Source organism: Kogia breviceps, chromosome 8 (assembly GCF_026419965.1).
Source record: "Kogia breviceps isolate mKogBre1 chromosome 8, mKogBre1 haplotype 1, whole genome shotgun sequence".
In the NCBI taxonomy this organism is placed as follows: domain Eukaryota; kingdom Metazoa; phylum Chordata; class Mammalia; order Artiodactyla; family Physeteridae; genus Kogia; species Kogia breviceps.
In genome coordinates this window covers 35,637,157-35,664,340 of record NC_081317.1, presented here as the reverse complement: position 1 = coordinate 35,664,340, position 27,184 = coordinate 35,637,157, and the positions used below count along the sequence as shown (strand labels likewise).

The 27,184-nt window shown below is 35.7% G+C and overlaps 1 protein-coding gene across 1 annotated transcript in view; it reads left to right on the top strand.

Annotated features, from left to right (window-relative positions):
• ERCC6L2 (ERCC excision repair 6 like 2) overlaps window positions 1-27,184 on the top strand; it is a 152,690-nt gene that overhangs the window by 107,851 nt on the left and 17,655 nt on the right. The window contains exons 14-17 of the mRNA XM_059071749.2: window positions 384-536; window positions 4,658-4,738; window positions 6,365-7,526; window positions 13,101-13,255. Coding sequence (XP_058927732.1) covers window positions 384-536; window positions 4,658-4,738; window positions 6,365-7,526; window positions 13,101-13,255 — 1,551 coding nt within the window. The remainder of the gene's footprint in view (window positions 1-383; window positions 537-4,657; window positions 4,739-6,364; window positions 7,527-13,100; window positions 13,256-27,184) is intronic.

Genomic DNA, 27,184 nt, shown 5'->3' with positions numbered 1-27,184 from the left:
TTAACTTTGGTGATGTAGCGACTATTTCTGCCAGTTTTAATAGTTTCTATTGAAATAAGAGTCTAGAAAGGAGAAAAGTATATTCAAATGTATGCCTTTTACATTTTACATCCAGTGGCTTGTCCATAGAGATATGATCTTGAGTCAGTTGTTAGAAAACAGATAAAATAGGAAATGTAAGATTTCTTTTTTAATAAAACTGGCCAGATTATTATTATTTCACCATAATGGCAACATCTGCCAGGGAAATTAAAATAAAATTTCCTCCCTACGGAGATTCTGCCTGCTCCAGCTAAAGCTGTGTATATACAGGGAATGCCAGGAAATTCTGACATATTGTTGGAGCGAACACTTCAAAATATCTTGTGTTTTTTCTGTTACAGCAGCTTCACTGTGTGGTGGTTGGAAGTGAAAATGCCAAGCGGTATTTTGAAGCAGTTCAAGGATCAAAAGAGCATCGAGGAGAGCTTTTTGGGGTCTATAATCTCTTCAAACTGAGGTCCCAAGGGTCTTGTCTTACAAGGGACATCCTGGAGGTGTGAAATTTTTCTCTGATTTTTTCAATATTTTAAACATGGATTTCTTCCTCAGGAAAATTGCTGGTGCCTTTTCAGAGAAATTTTTGGTTTTCTTCTTAAAAAATGTTTTATGTTTAGCATTTCTACTTTTATAGAAATAGGACATGAATTACTGTACCTCTAAACTAAGATTTTCCTCATGCATAGTTATAAATAATGTACATACACAAATTCAGATACATATACAAGACAGTATGACTTCCAAGGCCATTTTCAGACGGTAAAGAGAAATTATTTTGAAAACAGCTGTTGAAGTCAGGAACTAAAAAAAAGAGACTTTCCTAAATAAACAAAAATATAAAATGTGTTTTGATTAAAAGTTACCAAATACTCCCTGAGATGCACTCTCATGTCTCATGGAGATTTTTGTTTTCTGTTCCCAATAAAAATTCCATACCAGTATTTCAAACTCTCCCAGTTGTGTTCATCCTCAGGATACAGATGTTTCTTATTCTTAACAGGATATTTATATCCTTTAAAAAATCTTTTAAATTCTTTAATATACCAGAGTACTAAGAATATTAACCTATTTTTTTGTTAATATTGATATGAGTATCATAAAATCCTGGACTATCATTTTTTTCAATCCCATCATCATACAGTTGAGGAAACTGAGTCTTGGGAAACTTAAGGATATTTCCCTTAACTTCCAGGACTTTATAGTAAAACCTTAATGTACTTCATTTATTTAATAGTACCATAAAAACAGTTCAAGGAACAATTGGTCCCTGTCCTTAAAGAACTTTGACCATCTTTATGAGAGGTGGAAGAGAACATTTACATACTGAACACATAACATCAGTAAGCATATGTTAAACAAGTTTAGTAGCAGTTCAAACGTGATCATCAATGGTTGGGGGAAGAGGAAGGTATATATGATTTGTATGTTGTGACTATTACAACTATTATACAATGTCTGATGTATATTGCTGAGTTTTTATTTTATAGTAACGATTTGATTCTGAATTGATTGACCCATTTAAAGTCCCCCTTTTTCTGTCTCTTTCTTGTTTTGAATATGCTATTTCTCTGACGGACTTGTTCTTTCCCATTCCTCTTCTCTAATCAGTAAATAGCCTTGTTTGTCCTCCAGGACCCCCTCAGATCCTACCTCCAACGTTGGGTAGTACTACCCAACATACTAGAGTATATTCATGGTTTCTAATTTGAAATCATTATCTGTAAAATATATTAGTATTATATTACTTATCCTGTTTTCTACTATGTATCAAATAGTTTTGTGCTCTTTTTTATCAGAATAGCCACCTATTCCTCTGTTAAAAAAGTGTTAGGTAAGGCATTCCATATGACAAGTTATTAAACGGAAAGTTCTCTTATTCTCTGGTTGTCCTAAATATATGTTGTTTCTCCTCCAGGATTGTTTATTAATGACAGGACCCTCCATACCTTATATTTTGTTTATGGTAAAATATGCTTAACTGCTTGCTAGGCACATCATTGCCACTCAATTATTAAATTAAATTTTGAATTAAAATTGCTCATTTGTTATCAATCAGAATTTAGTAGATTCATGCTGTGCTTTTGGCTGAATGATGCTTTAAAATATTATTAGTCCAAGCCCTGCATAATGGAAACATATATTATAAAATAAAAGAAGTATTTTACTTCCTATGATACATTTTTAATTTTTAAAGGTTGTAGAAAAATCCCTTTCAGAATGTTTTAAGATGTAGAAATTTGAATATATAGAACACTTTTAATCTGATGATTTCTGGGCATTTTAGTTCTATTTTGCATTGACTTTCTTTTAATGGTTTCCCTTTAGAGATAGATATTGAGAGCTAATTTCACAAATGTGTATTGAGTATATATTAAATGTCCAATACTATACATCATAGGGCTAGGCATACAGAAATGAATAAAATAGACAAAAAGCCCTGCCTATACAATTTTACATTCTATTTGGGGGAAACAAATAATGAAGAGAAATATAACTGAAGTTAGTATATTATGATGATAGATTCTAAGGATAAAAATAGAGCAAGTAGATGAATAAGTTCTAGAGATCTACTACACAGCATGGTGAGTATTGTCAATAATACTATTATTATATACCTCCAAACTGCTAAAGGACTTAAATGTTCTCACCACATAAAAGAATTGATAATTATATGCCATATTAGAGGTGTTAACTAAAGCTATGATTATAATCATATTACAGTATATAAATATATCAAATAAACACCTCATAGACCTTAAACATACACAGTATTATATGTAAATTATATCTCAAAAATAAAATAGAGCAAGGAAGGGAAATAGGGAGACTGTCAAGGAAAGAGCATTAAAATTTTAGATGGAGTAGCCAAGGAAGGATGCACTGTGAGATTGCATTTGATTCTTTGGAGAGACAAGAAAGGAAGAGGTGTTTTAGACAGAGGAACAAATGCAAACAAAGGCCCTGCATGATTTCAAAATGGCAAGGAAGCCAAAGTGGCTGGAGTGGAGTAATCAAAAGAGCAAAAGATGGGGCCAGAGAAATGACAGGAAACCAGATCCTGCAAGAACTTTGGCTTTGACTTGAGTGAGAACAAAAGCAATTAGAGTTCTGAACAGCAGAATGACATAGTCTGATCTATACTGTCTATTCTAAATGTTAAGAATTGTACTATAGAAGTACAAGAGCAGAAGCAAGAAGCCAGGTAGGAGGATACTGCAACAATCCAGCCAAGAGATGGTGGTTTGGGCCAGAGGGTAGTGGTGGATGCCCTGAAGCACTGACAGGATTTGCTGATGGATCATCTGATAGGGTATGAGAAACAGGAGTTAAGGATGACTCCAAGTCAACAGAAGACTGGAGTTGCCATTTACCTATCACAAAGGGGTTCTGACAGCTTGTAGATTTCTGTTGCTGCCAGTTGCATCTGTTGTAGCCATTTGGCTTCTGTTGAAGAGATAAAAGGGAGTTCTCAGGACAGAGGCTTCCCATTCCCTTACAGTAATAGCCTCTAGGCACTGGAAGAAAAGATCTCATGGCAATTCAGGAACTCTTTATCATTGTTTCAAGTTCTTTAGGGGTGATTCTCACTTGTTGCCCTGGATACCAGGTAACTGGAACCATGCCATTTCTATATTATGAATATTGGTGTATTCGTAAGTTAGATATTTGTGACTCTGGTGATGATAGTATTATTTCCCCTTGTTCTATCAACAAATAAAGCCTTGAAAAGAGAAATAAATTTATTTCCTTTTGAAGAAGAATTTAATATTCTAGAATCTAGGCCATTAAATATCTATGCTAAATGATATACCAAAAGCTATAAAGGCATACTTTCCTAAAAGATGTAGCAAGCATATTATCTAATTAAGATTTTTTTAGTTTCATATTAGTGAATATTTTCATTTTGATGTCTACTACACTGAAGGAATCAATAAACATATTTTAATGAATATGAACTATAAACACACTAGAACTATAAGCTAGAATATCGAGTTCCCAATACCCAACATTATCTGTGGTATTTAAAATGTTGATAATATGTCCTTACAGTTATTGCAATATTATATAATAATTACATATATACAATAGTTATATAGTTATCATATTGACATAGTTATTATGGCTATCACTACTGGGTAAATTTTTAACATTTTTTCACTCTCCTTCCCTACTAGGGCTTTTAGTGGAGTTTGCTGAAAAATGTTATTAGTTTTCTGTCAGAAAAAGTAAGCTTATGATAAGAAGTAAGAGTTTTTTATGAGCCCAGCAGGCTTCCACTGTGCCTCTGTACTCCCTAAGAATTATGAGCATTTTAAAATATATATGAATTCCTTAATTAGCAAATTGAAAAATAGCATTAGGAGAGTTAGAGCAGGCTGTACTCAATTTTTTTTTTTTTTTTTTTTTTGGCCATACCACGCATCTTGCGGAATCTTAGTTCCCTGACCAGGGATCGAACCCAGGCCCATGGCAGTGAAATCACAGAGTCCTAACCACTGGACTGCCAGGGAATTCCCTGTACTCAATTTTCTTAACTCTAAGTTTTAGCATGCCATTGCTGTGGTTTATCTGGTTATTTCTACCCTATATTTTACACAGTTATTTGCATTCTTTATAGAGAGAAGGCCAAGTGGAAGCAGGGATCATGACAGCTACAACATGGTTGAAAGAGGAACCTCCACTACACAAACTAGAAACAGTAAGGAATCTTTGAATCTATAGCCTAGAACTCCTGGGAAACATGTATGTGAAGATTTTAAGTTTCTTTTCCTTTTCCTTCATTTTTCAATGTGCAAAGAAAATGTTTTTTTAAAAAAGTCAAGGACACAAAGTTAGAGGACTGTCAGTAAAATTAATAATTTAGGCTAATATTTCATATCATATCATAAAAAAAAATTCAGGAGCAGTCACCAGGTATTTACATCCAAACTGGAATTTTAACTATGCCAAACTGTAAATCCAAAATTAAATGCACTGTATAGGTAACCAATCCAACCTAAATAATTTTTTTTAACTAAACAACAAATTAAATGGAAAAATAATTATTAATGTATATTTTAAATTATTAAATTCAAACACCAAACTCATTGTCTGACTCAAGCAGATATTTTATTTGAGTCCTTTGTCTTGTGGTAGTTTGTCATCTCACATACTACAGAATCTATATTGTCATGATAAAGTCTTTTTAAAAGTAAAGAATATATGTAGAAGATTTTTTTTAATTGTTGCTATTTTTTTAAGGGATTTAACTCTAAATTTGTACTAGCCCAAAGATATAATGGGCTATATGATAACTATATATTATGATATAACATATATATATGTATATCATATAACTGTATGATAACTATATGCAATGATAACTATAAATTTATAACACTCCTATAAATTTATATAACCAAATATGGGGTGAATATTTTTCTAAATTTATAGAAATACATGAGTATTAAATGTTGGCAGAAGTATTACCAGATAATACTTTCCCAAAATCTTTTACTAATGAAGCCTCAGTTTTCAGAAACTGAGAATTTATTTAGCTCTAATTAATGTGAAAAAAGTAAATATTGGATTTAAATTTGTAGCAAATTTTACTTCAAAATAGCTTCAATATTTTCTTTATTTATGGTGGTCAAGATCCTATCCGATCTATTTTTAATCAATTAGAAACATTTTCCAATTGGGAATTCTTTAGCTCCTACAAATTTGTTTTGTTTTTAATGCATGATTGAAAGTATCTGCTGGACTGTCATAAGCAATAAGTTGTGTGTTTTTCACTTTGAGGCCAGAATCAGTCTCTGCATTTTAGAAGCTAACAGCTCTGCTCTGTTTTCCTTATAAATAATTTGATCATTTGATATTCTAGTTTTAACTTTTATTTATTTGGAAAGTTATTCAACTTTAAAAGAGTATACCAGGGCTTCCCTGGTGGTGCAGTGGTTGAGAGTCCGCCTGCCGATGCAGGGGACATGGGTTCGTGCCCTGGTCCGGGAAGATCCCACATGCCGTGGAGCGGCTGGGCCCGTGAGCCATGGCCACTGAGCCTGTGCATCCGGAGCCTGTGCTCCACAGTGGGACAGGCCACAACAGTGAGAGGCCTGCGTACCACAAAAAAAAAAAGAAGAAGAAGAAGAAGAAGAGTCTACCAGACTGTAATATTAAATCCTTTATGTTTGTTTACTATCAATAAATGTTTTACTTTTAGAAAATACCAAGTAATATACTTGTCCGTAAATTATCTGCCCAAATTCCATTCCCCTCCAGTGTGATAGATTTGATATCCTTATTTTGACGTTTTCTAATGTTTCCACCATTGCTTCTTCTATAGGCTAGGGAGCCTGACTGTCAAGAACACAAAGGTCCAGAACAGCCTGCAGAACCACTAGCAAAAGAAGCATGTGATCTCTGCAGTGATTTTAGTGAAGATGAATCAGTAGGAAACTCAAAAATAAAGACTGCTAAAAACAAAGCATCTGATTCAAGTAAAGCTTCAGGTTCTCCTGGACAGCTTACCTTACTCCAGTGTGGTTTCTCTAAATTGTTTGAGACAAAATGTGAAGCAGTTGAGGATAGTGATGGAAATATTGCCTCTGACGATGAAAGTTCTGATGGACAGCCCACATGCCTTTCAACAGAAGCCAAAGATGTTGGTTGTCGGAAAAGTCAAGACTCTCTTGGTACTTCAAAGCATCAGAAATTCACTAACATCCTAAATCCAAAGGGAAAATATATTTTTGATAAAACTGAGATTTTAGAACAGAATATTTCTTCTGAGTCTGATGATGAGAAAAATTTTAAAAATACAGTTGGCCACCATTGCATTTCACAGAATGTCACAGAATCAGAAGATAGTGATATCATCTTTCCCACACAGTATACAACTCAAAGATTCCTCAAGAAGAGTGTAAGGTTTAAGCCACCTGTGGATGGATCTGAAGATTCTGAAACAGAAAACCCTGTAAATATAAGAAATAATGGTGATAATAGAAAGACCAATGTCAGAGGAAATGGACTAATTTCAAAACAATTAAATCCTGAGAACAAGACCCTAAAATCTAATACAAAAAGAAAAGGCAGTAGTGATATTAGTGACGAATCTGATGACATTGAAATTTCCTCCAAGTCAAGAGTAAGAAAGAAAAGAGCTACTAGTTCTCTGAGGTTTAAGAGAAAAGAGGAAAATAAAAGGGAACTTTACACTTTTCCAAAAACAATGAAAAAAACAAACCAACTGTGTGCAACAGATGAAGACTGTACCTCTCAGGCTATTGATGATTTTACATCCTCAGATGATGATATATCTGTTAGCCACATCAGTGTCTCTAAACAGAACCATAGACCAAAAACTAGAAAAGATAGAATCAGTTTTTCTTCAAAATTACCTAGCCATGAGAAAAATAGCACTTTTATACCAAGAAAACCAATGAAATTTCCAAGTAAGAACATTGTCAATCAAGATCAGATGTATGAATCAATGGATAAATTTTTAGGTAACTGCGGATATATTCTGAAAACTTTTCTTTGTATATTTGTTTCATGCAATCACATAGTTCCTCAAGAGATTCTTGAATTAACTTGAATTAGCTCTACAATTAAGATGCCACATTGAGACACAAATGAAGAAGTGGGTGGTGGCAGGATAAAGGGGAAGACTACCTAGGTCAAGATAGAGAACTTTGTCATCTAGACCAGGACCCCTTCCATGTGGCGCATATGAATCACAACCTTCCCCATACACTAATTATTCTAACTTTTTTGCATTTTTATGGCTTTATTAAATGTATATACATTTTATACAAATGTGTATCCCTAGACATTATAGTTTAGTCTCATTAAATAATTTTTTTTTTTTTTTTTTTTTTTTTTTTTTATGCTGTATGCAGGCCTCTCACTGTTGTGGCCTCTCCCGTTGCGGAGCACAGGCTCCGGACGTGCAGGCTCAGCGGCCATGGCTCACGGGCCTAGCCTAGCTGCTCCATGGCATGTGGGATCTTCCCGGACCGGGGGCACGAACCCGTGTCCCCTACATCGGCAGGCAGACTCTCAACCACTGCGCCACCAGGAAAGCCCTCATTAAATAATTTTTATATAGCTTAATGTATAGGATTCCTCCTCCATCCCTTTTGTTTATTTACAATTTATATGATTTCTCTGCTGAAGAAACCAGGCCAGTTTTCTGCAACTTGCATATTGCGGATTGGTGCAGTTGAACATATTTCTCCACCCTCTGTATTTCCTGAAAATGAGCAGTTGGCATCTGACACTATATCAAACTCAGGTTCAATCTCTTTGACAAAACAAAAGTTAGTGTTTGACAGAATGTATGCTGGTTTCTCTCTTTGATCTTAGCAGCCATTGGTGCTTAATGCCTAGAATTATTTATTCATTCAGAGTAGCAAAATGACATTTTCTACTTCTCTCATTTCTTTTTCATTTGTTAGTTAGGAGGCTTCTGTAAGGAGATACTTCCCCTCATCTACTGTTACTTACCCAGTGGTACAGTTCATATAGAGAAGGCAGGAAAAATAATTTCTTTAACAGCTTTTAGTATAATAAATTGATTTCCTATCATCCTTAGATTTCTTTTCTTAAAATCATATGAATTAATTGATTCAAACACATTTAATGAGTCCAAATCCATTTCAATTAATATCATTATTGAGGCTCAATTTTCCCATCTTTGGACAGTGGGAGCCTTTAAACATGAGCATTTTGATTCCTGAGATCTTTAACATGATGCTAATCATCTTTGATACCTATCAGGTATTACAGGATGTTCCATCGTGCATTTTTTGCCTCAGACCTAAAATCAGTCATTTCTCTAAGAAATCTTGGTTTCTTTTAGTGAGAAAGTGTGTTTCAAGACCACGGTCTAGTGTTAGGAATGATCATTGCTACTACTCGCTTGGGCCTTTTCAGTGGATAAATTGCTTGTGTTATGTATGTGTATATGTATGTGTGTGTGTATATATAGGTATATGTGAGTTTATATATGTATTTATGTACATGTATTTTTATGATGATAAAATATTTCATGAATTCATATTGATACTTCCATATTTGTACTTACTTTGGGGGTATAGAGCTTTTACTTAATCTCTTCTCTATCATATTTACATACCACTTCTTCTGTGCTGATAATACTGGTTCTTTGACATATTGGGAATGATTTAATTATAATGTTCCATAATTACTCATGTTTTACCCATGTTACACAAAAGTAGAATTGGAAAAATATTATTATAATTCCTAGAAACATTAAGGTTTTGGGGGGTGGTTTTTTTTGTATATACTCTCCCATTTCTGCCCATTTTTAAAATGGATATATTATGTCTTCATTCTCAACACACATGAATATTGCATTATACTCTCTCCTCTTAGACTTCATTTATTCTTGGTTTGCAGGTAACTATAAATTTAATGCTTCTCATTAGTCAATGTCTTTTATGTCAATGTCTCTCTAGTCATTTTGGTTGTCTGAAGCTTATTTTCTAGTAGATCCCTTATTTCTGGTAGATCCCAAGAAGTACTCATTAGAGTAATATTCCCTGAGATTCTTGTTGATAGCAATTTGTGCCCTTTATACTTAAAAGTCATTTTTTCTGGATATAAAATTCTTGGCTTACACTTTAAGTATTTTAAATATGTAGCTTCATTTTCTTCTGGCATGAAGTATTGTACTATGTGTTCTTTTTTTTTTCTTAGATGCCCAAAGTGTGTTTTTTCTTTTCCTTATTTTCTAGTAATTTTACTAGATTATATTTTGGTGTTTGTCTTAGCTCAGGCTGCAGTAACAAGTTACCATAGACTGGGTGTCTTAAACAACATTTATTTCTCATAGTTTGGGAGGCTGGAAGTCTAAGATCAGGAATGGTTCTTGATTAGGGCCCTCTTCCTGTTTTACAGATCACTGCCTTCTTGCTGTCTTTACATGGTCAAGAGAGAAATCATCTCTCTCATGTCTTTTATTATAAGGGCACTAATCCCATTCATTAGGGCTCCACCCTCATGACCTAATTATCTCCCAAAGGCCTAACCTCCAAACACCATCACATTGGGGATTAGGGCTTCAACATATGAATTTTGAGGGGACATAAATATTCAGTCCATAGTAGTCTGGATCAATATTCTCATAGTGTAGTTTCAACTCAGTTTTTATTTAAGGAAAGCTTATTTGTACTAGTATTTTTAGTTACTTGTTCTATTCCTTTACTTTGACTTTCCTCTTCAGGAATTTCTGTTATTCAAATGTTCGGTCTTCTTTGCCTGTCTTCAGTATTTGTCACATTCACCCAAATCCTATTTTATTTATTTTTCATTTCTTTTTGCTTTTTAAAGATGTCCTTCTGTTTCTCTTAAATCAGTATCTATTGTGTTTATTCTCTCTTATGTTCCTTCTAATTTAGTCTCCATTTCTGAATTTTTTTTTAAATTTCTGTGTCTTTCTGAGTTCTGCCACTCATTTCTGAGTTATTCAAATTCTGATTTATATTGTTGGTTCCTATATTTTATCATTTTATTAAGGTGTTTTACCTAATTTTGAAATCAGTTACAATTTTGTTGTTTTGTAAGCATATCTTTCTGGCATATTTTCATTGTAGGGATATTATTCTGCTGCTTATTCTCTTTTCTCTTATAATTTTTATGAGATTTGACCCTCTTGCTCATTTTTATAGAAATTATTTTCCCTGAATTTTTTTAAATGAGGTAGAGTTTAAAAACTCTTTTCTAATTTCACAGAGATTCATATTTGTTATTTTTCTATAGTGTTCAAAACTGTGATAGGATTTCCTGTTTCTGTTTCCCCTGCTTTGCTCTAGACCATCTCTTGCCCTCATCCTTGTTCTTCCTATTCTGCTCATTTTGACTCCATCCCAGCAGTTTTTCCTCATTGTATGGCCCTGGCCTGGGAGCCCTGGGCGGTTAGTTTGGGGAGTTCCTTAGGGCTAGCTTGCCCCAGCCCCTTAGGCCTTCTTACCACAAGCCCCATGTATTCTGTACTCAGCTTTAGAGAATGCAGAACCTTCCCAGATCCAGCTGCTGATCTCCAAGTAACCCACTGTGCTAGGGTCTCCTGTTCTCCGATCCATCAGATGCCACCCTGTCACTTCTTTCTTCCTTCACACAGACCCTGATGCCATGCAGAGTGTGTAGCTATTAGTGGGTTATACCCACCCTCTTGTATTTTAGGGCTAATGGGAGTATCTTGTCATCTAATTTTGTTGTAAGTGTTGTCCTTTGCTTTTGGTTTTGTAGTCTAGTTGTTCCCATGTTCTCATGTGGGGATTCAGAGAGATTGAAAAACTGCTTCCCCTTACCACCATCTGCTGAGAATCTGATTAGTAGTTTTTAAGAGTTAGCATTGCTTTCAAAAGTATCTCACTCATTCCCAAAAAAACTACATGAAAGAATCTGATATGTAAGCAAGCTTATATTTTGATAAGCTTTCTTTTGTGGTTATTAGTAGTGTCATTTAAAAGTTCATTATGATATATATTTTGATACCCTTGTAATTAAGTGCAGGTTTACCCTGCTCTCCGAAAGTAGAGCCTTCCTATGTAACTTTGTAAGCTGAAATGGTGTAAAGCAAAGAAGCAATTACCTTAGGACACATCTTGTTAATGGTTGCACAAAATAAATCCAGATAAAGCACAGATGCTCACAGACACAGTCCAAAGCTATGATGGCTTGATGCTGAGATGCCGAGTGTCATTCCTGGGGAAGGATCTTGGTGGTGCCACACTTGCTGCTGGGCTGTGTACTGCCTCTGTAAGGGCTTGCTGCAAAGCAAACACTGCAACACTTTTCACTTTTCGCCCTTTTTTACAAAAGCGAAAATTCTCTTTGGATTTCTTTCTGTTAGAGTGAAAACAGGTACTAACGTAGGTCTTTTGGAAAAGGTAAGTGGTGTAAAGCAAACTTTCAAGAACTAAGGGATACCGGTACTGGACTGTCCTTTGGTTTCTGTGCTACAATTAGATTTTAGGTTTGAGGAATTACTGCATAAACTTTTAAAAGAGCAGCTAAGTTTTGTCTTTTGTTTTTGTTTTTTACTGTGTAAAAGATGTCAATAGTTTGTGTGGAACTCGTTCTATTTTGAATAATGCATAAAATGTGTCATCAAAATTAAGAAAAATCTGAGTAAATTTTCTACCAGAATCCTTTTGAAGGTTTTAAACTGTTGGTATACTTACTACTGATATTTTGAAGTTTAAGGTGAATATTATCTTGGTTACTCTTTTACTCATCTTATTTAACAACATCTTGTTTTCTCATGATTGGCAATTCTGGTTGAGAAAGGTTTAGGACTAAAACAGCACACGTGTTGAAGGACATAATTGAGGTTCATTGCTAGAGCTGTTTGAGGGAGCTCTTATAGATCTCAATTTGAGCCTTCTTTTTTATGACCGCAATTTAAAAGTAAATTATAGGTGCCCAGAAGCAAAGCAATTAAAAAAATGTAGTCATTTTTTAAACTTCTTTCAGATAAATGGTGTAAGTTAATTTTTTTCATTTCCTAAAAACCTCCAACTCTGGGCATATGTACAAAAAAGACAGTATACAAACAGTAAAACTGAACAAAGCCAACCAAATGAAACTCCCTGGTCATAAACCCCATGCTCCTACTTTGTCACTGTAATCAAATACATGTTTAAAGGAACAGGTGAGGTTAGCACTGCTTTTAAATTTGTAAACTTTTTTTTTTACATCAACAGAAACAACAAATTCATAGAGACAACCTTCCACTATGACTTTCCTCTTAGCCAAAACCCTCATTTCAGGCTTAAATCTAAAAACTGTTACCTGATTCAGAAGTTCTTATATTGATGAGAGGGAAAAGTCATTTCTAAGTTAACCTAGACCAATATATTTGAACTCTTTCTCTTTTCAGTTGTTTTAAAAAAATATTGTGATATTGACATACAAACAATGATTTTCTTGAGGATTAAAAATAAAATAAGCTTAACTTGTTTTTAATGTGTTGCTGATAATTTTTAAAGTATACCTTGAACCATATTGCTTCATCATGAGACATCACTTAATAAATATCAATTACCTCTTAGGTGGTGTTCAGGAAGTGGCTTACATTCACTCAAACCAGAATGTGATTGGATCAAGCAAAGCTGAAAATCACATGAGCCGATGGGCAGCACGTGATGTATTTGAATTGAAGCAGTTTTCCCAGCTTCCTGCTAACATAGCTGTTTGTACTTCTAAGGTAAGTAGAACATAGGATAATGTATCTCTAGTTTTTACCTCATTCTCACTGAAGTTCCTCAGTAGGATCTTCTGTAAGTACTCCCTCAAAAGTACCAACAAGACTATAAATGACTTACAAATAAGTGTAAAAAACAATACAATTTGAGACACTATATCCACTAAAGATGTTTTATATTAAAAGACAAATCTATATCTAAATGCCTGATAATGTTGAGTTGCTTAATAGTTTCCCTCAGTGAAAGTCTGCCAAAAATGAGGAATCTGAGGGAATCACTTAAATCAGAACCAAAAATACTTCTCATATGGAAAAAGAAAAATGTATCATTAGATTTACCTCCATAATTTTTCATCTAAAATGAAGATACACAGAAAAACTAACTTCATATAGAATTTATATTTTTAACAAAAGGATTTTTATAATGTTAAATGTAATAAATACTTCCTATGGGCTCTTATTTAAATTTGCTGTTATATAGAAATAAGGCTTCTATAAAAGTGATATATTTTTTTTTACACACTTTGGTCAAAAGTTTTAAAAAATATTTTCTTCTCTTTGGCTTATTATTGTTTCTTAATTCCTTAGAGCTAGGTGTCTGAGGAGTAGTTTTTCTACCATTTTATGTGTAGAAGTGAAAAATTGGTATTGTATATAACAATGACACTGGTTCAAGTTAGTGCTACTTTTGGGAATGAGGGGGGGTGCGGGATGCTATCTGACCTGTCAAGCTGAGACAGGAGATAGATGGGCCCCCAGGGCAAACGGTTTGTGTTCGTTCTTTGTGGACTGGTACTCTGAGATGGGAGTAACAGGACAATTGAGAGAGGAGGCTGGACCCTGCCCAGAGGGAAGGTAAGAGACCACTTATTCCTCATTCTTGAAGTCAGAAGACCTCCCAGACTACACATGAGCAGAAAGGCTCCTTGGAGGTCAAAAGGGGAGTGATGCCAAGTGTCCAAACCTACCCAAAGGCCTCTTCCGTAGAATTCATCTTGGCTAAGAGATGCATGTGCACACATGGAAAAATCCTGAGCTATACCAAATATGGGCTTTGAACCAGGCAAGTCAAAATGACTGGCCAAAGGAAACCCGAAGAAATGCCCCATAAAAGTGATTCAAACTGCCACGAGGGTGCTGCTCTTTCTCTGAGCCCACCCATGTGTCTATCCACACATACTCTTTTTCTCGCCTAATGAATACTTTACTTGTTTGGCTACTTTCCGTCTTTGTGGGAATTCTTTCTCTGCAGAGCCGTACAGCCAGGGCCTTGTCACTGACCATTGGTCTTAGTGGCTAGGATTTGGTGCTCTCACCGGCGCGACCCAACCTCAGTCACTGACCGCCACTTCAAGCCGCTGCAGGGCTAGGCCACCCAAGATCAAAGCTATCTTCATTTATTTATACCTCATCTGGTTTGACAAAGATTTTGGATTGTCTTAATAAAATCAGAATACAAAATTAAGTTCATGACCAAGGAAAATATAAATTAATACGGAAGTACAAGACAGGGAGAAAGTTCGAATGCAGGTATATAGGATATGCTATACTTTCCCAGATATATTTTTTTAATGACAAATTTGATTGAGTTTCCTGGTAGACAAAACAAAGGAAGTGAACAATGTATTTAGTGTTTTCTCAACTAGTACATTTGGAAATGTTGGGCAGTTTGGGTGGTCACAATGACTAAGTGCCTGACTGGCATTAATGTCTGGAGGCCAGGGATACTAAATGGCTGTCCTGGCGGGTGGGGGGAGCATCCCACATGCCAAGAATTGTTCTGCCCAAAATGCCATAACACCCTGCTGAGAAACACTGAGCTAAATGATTGTCCTTAAGAAAAAAGAAAAACAAAAAACAAAAAAACAGCTCTTCTAAGGAGGAGCAAAGCTTTTCCTAGCGTTTAATTTGAAAGAAATTTGTCAGGTGGCATTTTAAATGGGGACCACTGAATGATCTAGTTAACTGTCAGTTGTCTTATAATATCCTTAGAGTAAATGTAATATTGAGCTTTGAAAGGCTGTGCTTTTAGCATTTTTCAGTGTAATCCAAATGCCCAATTCCAAAATGCAACTCATGAAAGCACTTTCATGACCCAAGTATGCCACTTTTTAATATTCTCATTTGCTCTGAGCATACCATATCTCAGCCAATGCTGTAGATAGCATTTCTACAGCTTGACTACCTTGTGGGAGCTATATGAAAAAGGTAGGCAGAAATGTGCTGGGTTTGCCAGAAATTTACTATATTAAAATGAAGAGCATATCAGAATCTTTTAAACAGACAGCTAATTTTTTATTAGGTTTTTCTTTCTTTTAAACCGTGCCTTTTTTTTAAACCATGCTCTTTTCCAAACAAATTTTAATGTGAAAGGTCAGAAAATTTGGCAAACTGTGTAGTAGATGTTAATGCAATAATTTAACTGGATATTGGTCACTAGCTTATTTAAATATTTCTCAGAGAAGAAATTTACAGCCATGTAATACCTCCCAAAATGGACCCAAGAAGCAACCCCTAGATATAGAAGCAATAAAAAGTACCTTTGGAAACTTCGTAAGGAAAACTATAAAAATGAAAATGCTGGAAATATACTTTGCCTTTAGTTGGGGAGGGGGGTGCGAAGGGATTTCCTTTATCCTTACATTAGCAATACCAGTAGTTTTCAACCTTTTTCAGCCCCAGCATTCTTGAGATGAACAGCACAGTCTCATCAGAAACTTTGTCTTTTCACAGTGATTTTCAGAGTGAGGGGCATTTCTTACCAGGAAACAAATTGGAATACCCAGCCCCTGGAATTTCTGATATGTCCTTTGAGGCCATATATCTCCCCAGTCACACATAGACCAATTTAGTAGATTTTTTTCAGGGAATATGAAGAAATCTGGTGTTTAATGACTAAATCACGGTGGGTATAAAATACTCAGGGAAGTTTTAAAGCCATTAAGCAAGAAGTCCAGTACCATGCCACCAATGCTAGCAGGCATTATAGAACAGTCCATATAAACATTTATTTCAGGGGCTAACTTCTTTAAATCAATACTTGATACAATAAAATTCTGACAGAATAAGATTCAATCCCTCAGATTGGACCTATATCATTTAATACATCAGGTTAATAATATAGTTGTACTTTAGCATCTTGAAAGCTGAAATGTATTACCTATAAACAACAATCACTTGGGAATGGTATTATAAACTTACCATCAAAAAAGAAAGGTCTTGGATACACACTACTATATATAAAATAGATAGCTAATAAGGACCTACTGTATAGCACAGGGGACTCTACTCAATACTCTGTAATGACCTATATGGGATAAGAATCTAAAAAAGAATAAATATATGTATATGTATAACTGATTTTGTACAGTTTGCTGTACACCTAAAACTGACACAGCATTATGAGTCAACTATACTCCAATAAAAAGTTAAATAAATAAAAAGAAAAGTCTTGGTATATGAAAATCAGAGTTTTCAGCGCTTCCCTGGTGGCACAGTGGTTAAGAATCCACCTTCCAATGCAGGGGGTATGCATTCGCGCCCTGGTCCAGGAAGATCCCACATGCCACGGAGCAACTAAGCCCGTGTGCCACAACTACTGAGCCTGTGCTCTAGAGCCCTCGTGCCACAACTACTGAAGCCTGCGTGCCCAGAGCCCATGCTCCTCAACAAGAGAAGCCACCGCAATGAGAAGCCCACGCACGGCAACCAGAGAAAGCCTGCTCACTGCAACGGAGAGTAGCCCCCACAACCCAGCTCACTGTAACCAGAGAAAGCCTGGACGTAGCAACGAAGACCCAACGCAGCCAAAAATAAATAAATTTTTTTTAAAAATGAGTTTTCAAAATAGTGATCATACATATTTTTGTTGTTCTTAGTTTTTCACCAACATCAAAAATTAAACCTATATTTTTGACATAAAACTGCGACCCCTGAGACATACCTCATGCTTTCCTCCTTTTAGTTTAACTAGAAATAAATAAATAAAAGAACTCATATAATGAGACTCATCTTCAGTTTGTTGAACTCTAATATTCTAGAGGCAGAAGGAATTTTTGATTGTTATAACTAGCCTATGGCATGGAGTCTTTTCGGGCTGTCAGTTTGAATTGTAGCTCTACCTGATACTTCCTCTGTGACCATGAACAAGTTACTTATCTTCTCTGTGCCTCAGTTTCCCTGTGCTTAAAAGTAATTATAAGTAATAATTTTAATTATACTTCTTACCTCAGATGGTTGTTGTGAAGACTAAATGAGGTAATACCTATAAAATGCTCTGAACAGTACCTGACACAAAGTAAGCAGTCAATGAATAATAAGTATTGTTATTACAACCAATGGATAAGACTGATGTCAGGTCTCTAACTCCCCTGGAGGGTGAGGATCAACAAGAACAAATAATCTATAAACAGTTGTATGCAGCTATATTTAACTATAAGTAAAAGATTGGGTGGTACTAGTCCATCTGGGGCTTTGAATTTCCTTAAAAACAAACAAGAATGTTTATGGTAGATTATTTTTCAAATTTTTATATGTGACTATTGTTTTTGTTTATGAAAACAAAAGTCACTCAGTACTTTATACTTTATATTAATTTTATTTTAGGATATTCTATATTAGAATAGAAGTTATTAGTAACTTTTCTCCTTATAGCTGATAGATGTATTTTCTGTTTAGATTCATTAGTTTGTGACTACTTCTAATTCATGATATCTCCATAGCTGCTGACAGACATTCAAATGAGTGAGAGAGCACTCTGCCATCAAACTAGTCCTTTTGCATCTCTATACATATTACTGTGGGTTCTCCTCATTATAATTCTTCTGGAAACTAGGAACTACTTTAATAATATCAGTGAGATGGAATGATGGTAATGTTGTGTTTCTTTTTACTAAAACTATTTGTAAAGATGGTTAAATCAAGCATTTCTGAAGACTTTTAAAATTAAAAAATATTATTTTACGTAAATGAGATATTGATGACATGTCAAAGCCATTCACAGAATTTCTAAGGAAAAAAAGGATCACAATCACTGACTTCATCATATCTGGTTGATAGTATTTATTTCAACACCTTTAATGAGTAAATCATTGAACCACACCATCATCTTTGGTTAGAGATATATATGTCACTCACTGAGAGGTTTTGCAGCTCTCCCTGTGGTGGTGGCTGGCAATAGTGGTTTTTCAGTTTGGGGAAAACTTTTAAACCATTATGGGAAGAAAAGAATAAACTAAGGTGAAGGTAAATGGAGCAAGATGAAGGCAGAAAGACTCAGCCATAGTGTTAGAAATATCGGCAACCCTCTTCTTCAGAAATCTCCAAAAATCCCCTAGACCTCCCAGCTACAGTACAGTAGCTTTCATCTGGGGCTCACATCCAGAATCTTTCTGATTACTGAGAATTCTTTTGAGTACTTCATGTCTGTCACCAAAGTTTTATTAGAGACCTTTGTGTTTGAAAAGATTTTGTGTGTTTGTGTGTGTGTATGCCTGTGTGTGGTCTCTGTGTGTGTCTGTGTGACTGCAGCCAGATGCAGATGTGTTGCCTCAATTCCTAAGAAAACAAAACAAGTTCTATTTATTTGTACGAAGGCAACACAAGATTAACAGTGGCCACAATATGCAAGTATTTCACTTTCCACGGAATACTGTAATTGAGTCTAAGTAAGAGCCTTTAACTAAATTGCAAAGGAATATACTAAATGGAAAACTTACAAAAGAGAAGTAATGTACACTGCAATTATAGATAACATACTATGGTCTTTCAGAGTTTCTCAGTCCCTTGGTGTAATTATTGGTAACCAGAATGACAAAAGTTATGAAGCAAATGGAATTCACCCATATATTAAGAAAAGTTCTAAAATATACTATCTTTTCCATATTTCCTTTGGTTTCTTACAGTTTATACTTTTATAAAATAATTTCTACTTATTTGAACATATTTGATAAATGTCTTGAATTAAAACCTATCTCTCCTAAAATAAATTTCTAATTATACCTTTTTAATTTAGCAATATAAACTATATAAAATAAGAACGTGCTTTGCCTTCAATTGTACTTGGATATTTTAGAACCATTTCTGAAGACAGCTTATTTTAAAAGACAAGATGTCTAATAACAAGGGGGAAAACCTATGTGATTTAGGTTTAAGCTTAGACCTAAAAGAAATGTTTTAAGCATTGGAAGGAACTTCATTAGAGTTAATTTATTCTTTATATGGAAGTATGTCATAAAACTTAGCTATACCTGTGTGTGATATGGTACCTCATTTTTTAAATCAACTGCATGTTTTCAACTTAAGTTTACTTAAAGTTTTCTGAAAAGAATTGTACAAAGACAGCATTTGATTAAGGATTAATCACTATGGCAACTGAGACGTGGTGACTGAAAGGGGGAGGATGTATTCTCCCCTCAGTTTCCTGCCAGCTGTCATAGTCAACCTCTGCTGCCTGAATCCAAGCCAAAATATAGACTGTGACCAACTTGAAGAAACTATATCTGTATTTTTATAAATTGGTACAAGTATCAGACTATAAAAGAAGACTTAATCCCCTGAATTGGATGACAGACACTTGGCACTCTTGCCAGTGTTTGACAGAGAAATAACGGGTTGCTTTGTAGTAAAACCTGGATTAATAGTAAACCGTTCTTTATGTTATTGCAGTGTGGTGTAAATGAGAGAACTAAGCATGCCGTCAGCCTGGAGGTGGGGGTGGCATGGGGGAGAGAGTGCCTTTTATATAACCAGTGCAGGTTTAAGCACTGTTCAGAATACTGTAAATACAAAATGTTGTCTTAGAACTTCTCTTTCTTGTATTTGTATTAGATAGGCATTTTGTAGATTACTTAAAGAAAGGATTTCTATGAGCTATGGTGGATTTAGTTGCAGTATGTTTATACAGCTTTTGGAGTCAGCAAGGAGGGATGGACTGTTTACAATGAGCAGACTTTGGGGAGATATAGCATTCCATTAGCCTAGTTTTCAGGATAGTGAATGGCATGATGGTTTAAAGTAATTGTTCACAAATGACTGGTTTATGAAGTAGTCCAGTAAGTAAGGTTTATGGTTTCAGCATGTAGCAGAATTAACTCTTACTGGGTGGGATTTTTCATGGTCTGATGATTTTTCTTTCTATAGCTAGATGTTAATTTTATGGTGTTTGTATCAGAAAGTTATTATTTCAAGTGATTTTAGTACAGATTGGATTTAACTTGTATGTGTATATGTATGAAATTATGTGACCAGTGCTGGCATGAAAAAGGCTGTTGTGTTTCTATCCTTAGAGCTAGGATTGATTCAGGGAGGTAATGTGTCATTTGTGGAGAACACCTGTTAACCTCGTCAGAGGAATGAGAATCTGGTGTTAACTATAAGCACCTGTACCTATTCCCCTCCTAGCTGGTGGCGATGAGAAGCTGTGGCATCCTTCCTCACAGTGACGTTACCAGGTTTAATAATGCCACTAATGAGCTGATGTACAAAACACATTCAACTCCTTACAAGAATGGCATAAATTTTTATTATTATAATTATGATTATTGCTTATTAGTAGGGGTGATGAGTGAAACTCTTTGTTATTCTCCGCAATGACCGGTTATTCTTTTTGTTGTTAATAGCACCAATAATAGAATATGTTAGAATACCATAAAAGATATCTAGTCCAGTCCTCAAATTTTATAGATGAAGGGCCCATCTTGAACTATGCCTGATTTATCATAAAGAATACTATAGAAAAAAATTGTATTTGACAGTACTTATAAAAAACTAATTTGGGGCTTCCCTGGTGGCGCAGTGGTTGAGAATCCGTCTGCCGATGCAGGGGACACGGGTTCGTGCCCCGGTCCGGGAAGATCCCACGTGCCGCGGAGCGGCTGGGCCCGTGAGCCATGGCCGCTGTGCCTGCGCATCCGGAGCCTGTGCTCCGCAACGGGAGAGGCCACAGCAGTGAGAGGCCCGCGTACCACAAAAAAAAAAAAAAAAAAAAAAAAAAAAAACTAATTTGACCATGGCCTAGACTGACAAAACTATTCTTTGCTTATTAGGAACTAGCTTGATTCTAACTCTTCTCCTAGCTGGTCATTGTTCCAATTGCATAGATGATTGATACGGCTTCTCTCAACAGCTTCTCCATTTAGAATAGTTGGAAGATTATAAATAGCTTAAAAATACTATTTCTTCAAATAATACCTTCTAAGTAACAATATAAAAGCTTAAAGATATAAGGCCTCATTGAAATCTGATTGATTCCACCTAGCGACTTAGAGAATGTTAAGCACTTAACAGCCCTTTTCAAATTATATTTTATCCCTCTATTGAAAACCATGGTATCAATTGGACATGGCCACTTAATGGAAACACCTATTGCCTTGTCATCTGAGAATCCTGCCTATATACATATGAATTCTGAATTTTATAGGACGAATAAAGCAAAATTATAAGGTCATAATGTGAAGGATTCTTGGAGACTAATGCAAACATAATATTTTACTGATTTTTTTTTTAAATGAGAGGGTACGTGACTTCCCTCAGGCTCAACAGTGGCAGTCAGATTAAATCCCTGTAGTCTTTCAATCTTTCTGTCTTCTCTTGTGCTTTTCCCTCAGTTCCTTTGGTTTCTATTTTGCTTTGAAGGTTTTTACTTTTTTTTTTTAATTCCACTTTGCTTTTCCAATATGACAAATCAGTCTAATTTTCCAAGATAACTTGCCTGTGAAGAATTACCGTCACTTTAGCAGTTAAACAAAAAATTCAGGTGGACTGAATGCATCTTTCTCTTTAAAAAATATTTTTTTAGATAGTTAAAACTATCTGTACTCAAGAAATATAGTAAGACTGTTTGCAATATCTACTCTGCCAAAGATATTTTGGCAAAGACATAATTTTTTTAACTTTTTTTCTCTTTACTTATGCTTTTTCTCTACCACAAATAACTTTCAGCCTTAGGTTTTCTAACCTCCCAAATCTCCAAACCTCTCTACCTTTCAGATGTGTCACTCTTTCACAAAGTCTTCCCCAATTCCAACCTAAGATGGAAGTAAGCTGTCCTTCTCCTTACACTCGTTCTGCTTCTCCCAATAGTACTTTATGTGGCCTGTTGTTCTAACATATGACTTCCACGTTTTTATCATAGTTATGTAAGTATACATCTTTTTCTTCTTTTCTATAAAGTCTGGACTTCAAAAAATAGCACAATATATCTCTGATTCACATTTGATAATTCTGGAGACCTAAAGTAGTGTCTTGTACATAATTGATACTTTTTGAATAATTTAGGTTTTCAGTTGTTGTCAGCATATAATGAACCCCATCACTATCTTCTGAAAATTAAATGGCTTAAGCTATCTTTTCCATGAACAACTTTCATAGTTTTCTTGAAAATCCTCTGTCAATGACTTGACATTGTTCAGAGCTACTACTGAATATATTTAATTAACCAAGGGAAACAGTCCCTCCTTATCTGAATTAGAAGTAGTCTCAGGTTTGCCTGGCATTCATGGTCTTTGATAAATTTACTCAATCTGCACCTCCAAGTAAATCATATACTGGCTGATCCTCCACTCCCAATTCAAGTTCCACTTCTTACATGAAGCCTCAGTCTTCAGAGATCACTCTATTCCCAGCTCCTTTCACACCCATTCTCTGTGCCAGTCATCACTGTGGACATGGCAGACACCGTATTAATGTTTGCTCTCTTCTCATGTATGTTACAAGCTGCTTAAGGATCAGGACATGACATACTTGTCCGTAAGCATCACCACTTAGCAACAGGCAGCACAGAGTGGAAGTTCAGAAAACATTTGTTACTGGTAATGCCTGCAAGAAACTATTACATAGAAACTATTACATAAGGCAGATCCCCACAACCATTTTCACTATGAGTAAAGGCTCCTTAACTCTTAGCTCCACAAGTTAATGATAAAGGGGATATACTGGCAGATAATGTAAATATGTTAGTTATTTTAGAGCAGCATAAATGCTGGTATTCTTCATCTTCACTCATTATCTGTCATCTCTTGACCATAGTGCTGGTATAAGACACCCACTCTAGAAGGGAGAACATGGAGAATGGTGTCAGAAAGATATCCCTACCCATGCATGATTTTGTAAGCTTTCCTCATCTAGCAGTAACAAATCTGAACAGTAACTTTGGGGCATAATTTTCTCTCTTCCAAAATTCTGTAAAAAATCTTATCGTGTTTCTTTTCCATAGAACATGAGGCCTATCTCAATTTGGTGCTAATCTCCTTTTCCAGTCTCATTCTGAGACACTCATTCAGAATTATTGACACTATGTGCCAGGCACTGTGCTAGACTCTGCAGATAGAAAGATGAGCGAGCTCTTCCTAGTCAGCTTCAGTTTATAAATCAGTCTCCAAGCACACCATGGACTTTTACTCTTCCATGTCTTTGCTCTTGTGGTTCTTTTGTTTAAAATTCCATTTCACCTGTATCTGCCTATTGAAGCCCTACTCCTTGTATCATCAGTGACAGTTGTCCCCTGTCTTCTCCAAAGCAGTATAAATGTTTTCCTCAAATTCATCTTTACTTATTTGTGTGTGTGTGTATGTCTGCTATAGCACTTATCACATTGTATTATGTGATATTTTATAAGTAAGTATCTACAGGATGCTTTCAGCTGCAAGGAATAGAATAACCATCTGAAAATGGCCTATACAATAGGCTGTTGAACTAATTTACATGACAGCAAGTCTAGAGGGAGATATTTCCAGGTGTATTACTCCAGTCCAATGACATCATAAGAATTCAGGCTCTCTCATTTTCTGCCCCACTATCCTCACTGTTAATTTTTAGTTCCATGAAGCCTTTTACCTTATGTTGCAAGATGACTACTGCATCTCAAGAACTTCTTTCCTCATACAAATGTATCCAAAGACAGGAAGGCATGGTTCTTTTCCTGTATCTCTCCTTTTATTGGGGAGGAAAATCTTTCTGGCAGAACATAATTGGCTTGACTAATTTGTTTATCTCCTAAGAACTGAGAGGGAAATCTACCTTCCCTGAGCACATTTCTAAGAGAACCTCAATTTTGTTCAGACAACAAAGAGGGAGGCAGTGGCTGTTAGTAGGCCATCCACAGTGTCTGGCACTGTATTCCTGGTTAGACTGTGAAACTCTTTTGCATTAGGAAGTGAATCTTACTCTGTCTTTTATTCCCAGGACCTAAAAAAGTACCTGCTACATAAATACTCAATTAGAGCTTACTGATTTTAATTGAATTTCTAGTAGATACTAAAGAGATTCTATACAGAGAAATGTGAGAATTATTCTAATTTATTAGTATAAGCATGAATTCTTTTGTAGTTGATTAGCTTTAGACAGGATAAATATGTTTGAACTATGATCCTTGATCTAAGATGGAAGTTGTGATATTTTTGCAAATTTCCTGATGAAGATAGAACCCCTTTTAACATAACCACAGTCAGCTCTCACTGCATTTACAGCAAAATTGTTGGTAGGTTGATGTTTTATTTAAAGGTGTCAGTCATTTTGTAACCAAGTTATTATCGGAATCAAATTTCAATTAATCTGTAAACAACTTTCATGACTATTTAGCATTAACTGCTTCAAAATGGAATTTGAAAGCCATATCCTTTGTTCAGTATTTAAGGCTATCCCGTTGCTGTGGCCAGATGAAATAATGAAGACCTTAAGAAAAAGAACTTCTCATTTTGTTCATAAAAATTATTTGGTCCACTAGTATTTACCACCAAATACTTTTAGGAAAAGAAAACTACTTTTAGTTTCTCTTAAGAATATCCTTGGGCTTCCCTGGTGGCGCAGTGGTTGAGAATCCGCCTGCTGATGCAGGGGACACGGGTTCGTGCCCTGGTCCGGGAAGATCCCACATGCCGCGGAGCCGCTGGGCCCGTGAGCCATGGCCGCTGAGCCTGAGCGTCCGGAGCCTGTGCTCCACAACGGGAGAGGCCACAACAGTGAGGCCCGCATACCACAAAAAAAAAAAAAAAAAAAAAAAAAGAAAAAAAAGAATATCCTTGATGGGGACTTCCCTGGTGGTGCAGTGGTTAAGAAGCCACCTGCCAATGCTGAGGATATGGGTTCGATCCCTGGTCCGGGAAGATCCCACATGCCACAGAGCAACTAAGCCCGTGCACCACAATTACTGAGCCTGTGCTTTACAGCCTGCGTGCCACAACTACTGAGCCCACGTGCTGCAACTACTGAAGCCCACGTGCCTGGAGCCCGTGCTCCACAACACGAGAAGCCACCACAATAAGAAGTCCGCGCACTGCAATGAAGAGTAGCCCCCACTCGATGCAACTATAGAAAGCCTGTGTACAGCAACGAAGACCCAACACAACCAAAATATAAATAAATAAAATTGATTCTTTAAAAAAAAAAGAATATCCTTGATGAATCAACAAAAATTACTAATTTTCTTAAATCTCAACCCTTTGGTACTCATCTTTTTAATATTCTGTTTAATGAAATAGGACGTGTACACAAGCACTTGTATAATTGAACTGCAGACTAAACTAGCCACTTTTTTTTATGGAACACAATTTGTATCAATACTTGAAAGAATGACTGACAAACTATGGTTATTTAGACTTGTGTATTTGGTAGATACTTTCTGTCACTTCACGGAAGACAACAGACAGTACTTGTTGCCAGTGATAAAATTCAAGCTTTCAAGTGAAAATTAAAATATTGAAAAACTTGTGTCTGCCACCGTGACCATGACCCCTTCCCAATATTTAAAAAGATTTTTTCTGATGCATAGGTGGTAATAACAACAAATATGGTTTTCCAATGTTATATAATTGAATGTGTCAACATTTTGAAGATCTGCATAACTGACTTAATATTTTCCAAATGACCAGTGAATGATATTACAAAATCATGCATGGGGGAAAAAATTCATCCAGAGTACAAAATATACCAATGAATTTTAATTTTAAAAATATAAAAAGTTCACTGATATGGTTTCAAATATTACATAAAACTAACCTTAATTGAATTTTGGTAAAGTATCAAAAAAGAATATCTAGGGCTTCCCTGGTGGTGCAGTGGTTGAGAGTCCACCTGCCGATGCAGGGGACACGGGTTCATGTCCCGGTCCGGGAAGATCCCACATGCCACAGGACAGCTGGGCCCGTGAGCCATGGCCACTGAGCCTGAGCGTCCGGAGCCTGTGCTCCGCAACGGGAGAGGCCACAACAGTGAGAAGCCCGCGTACCGCAAAAAAAAAAAAAAAGAATACAATTATCTGAAAAGGCTGTGAGAATATTCTGCCCTTTTTCAACTACGTATCTGTATAAGGCTGATTTTCTTCATATACTCCAACTAAAACAGCATTGTTGCAGCAGACTGAATGCAGAAGAAGATACGAGAATCCAGCTGTCTTTTATTAAGCCAGCTATTAAAGACATTTGCAAAAATGTAATACGTAGCCACTCTTCTGGCTAATTTTTTGTTTGTTTGCCTTGGAAAATATAAACTTTTTTGCTGGTAAAGAGTTATTTAATTATTTTAAACTTTCAATAGATATAACCTACATAAACAAAATCTCTTTGGTGTCCTCAGTAATTTTTAAAGTGTAAAGGTGTCCTGAGACCTAAAAGTTTCAGAACTGCCATCTTAGACCATAAGAAGGGGTCACTTGATCATTAAATTCAGTTCTAGTGGAACATACTTCCAGTGGGCCTTTCTCTGTGGGAAAGCTTTACTTCCTCTTCTGCATGACTCAAGAAAGCATATCAGAATAGAAGAGAGTGAAAATGATGTGGTTATAGGAAATCCACTCTAATTTACTAAAAAGAATTATTCACAGATTTCAGTACTTTATTATTAGCAATAATCTGCATCCAACTTCACAACTAGTTAATGTCCCGGTGTTATTTGTGGCAGGGTGCTTGAAATGTTCTTCCCTAGACACTGAAGAGCCAT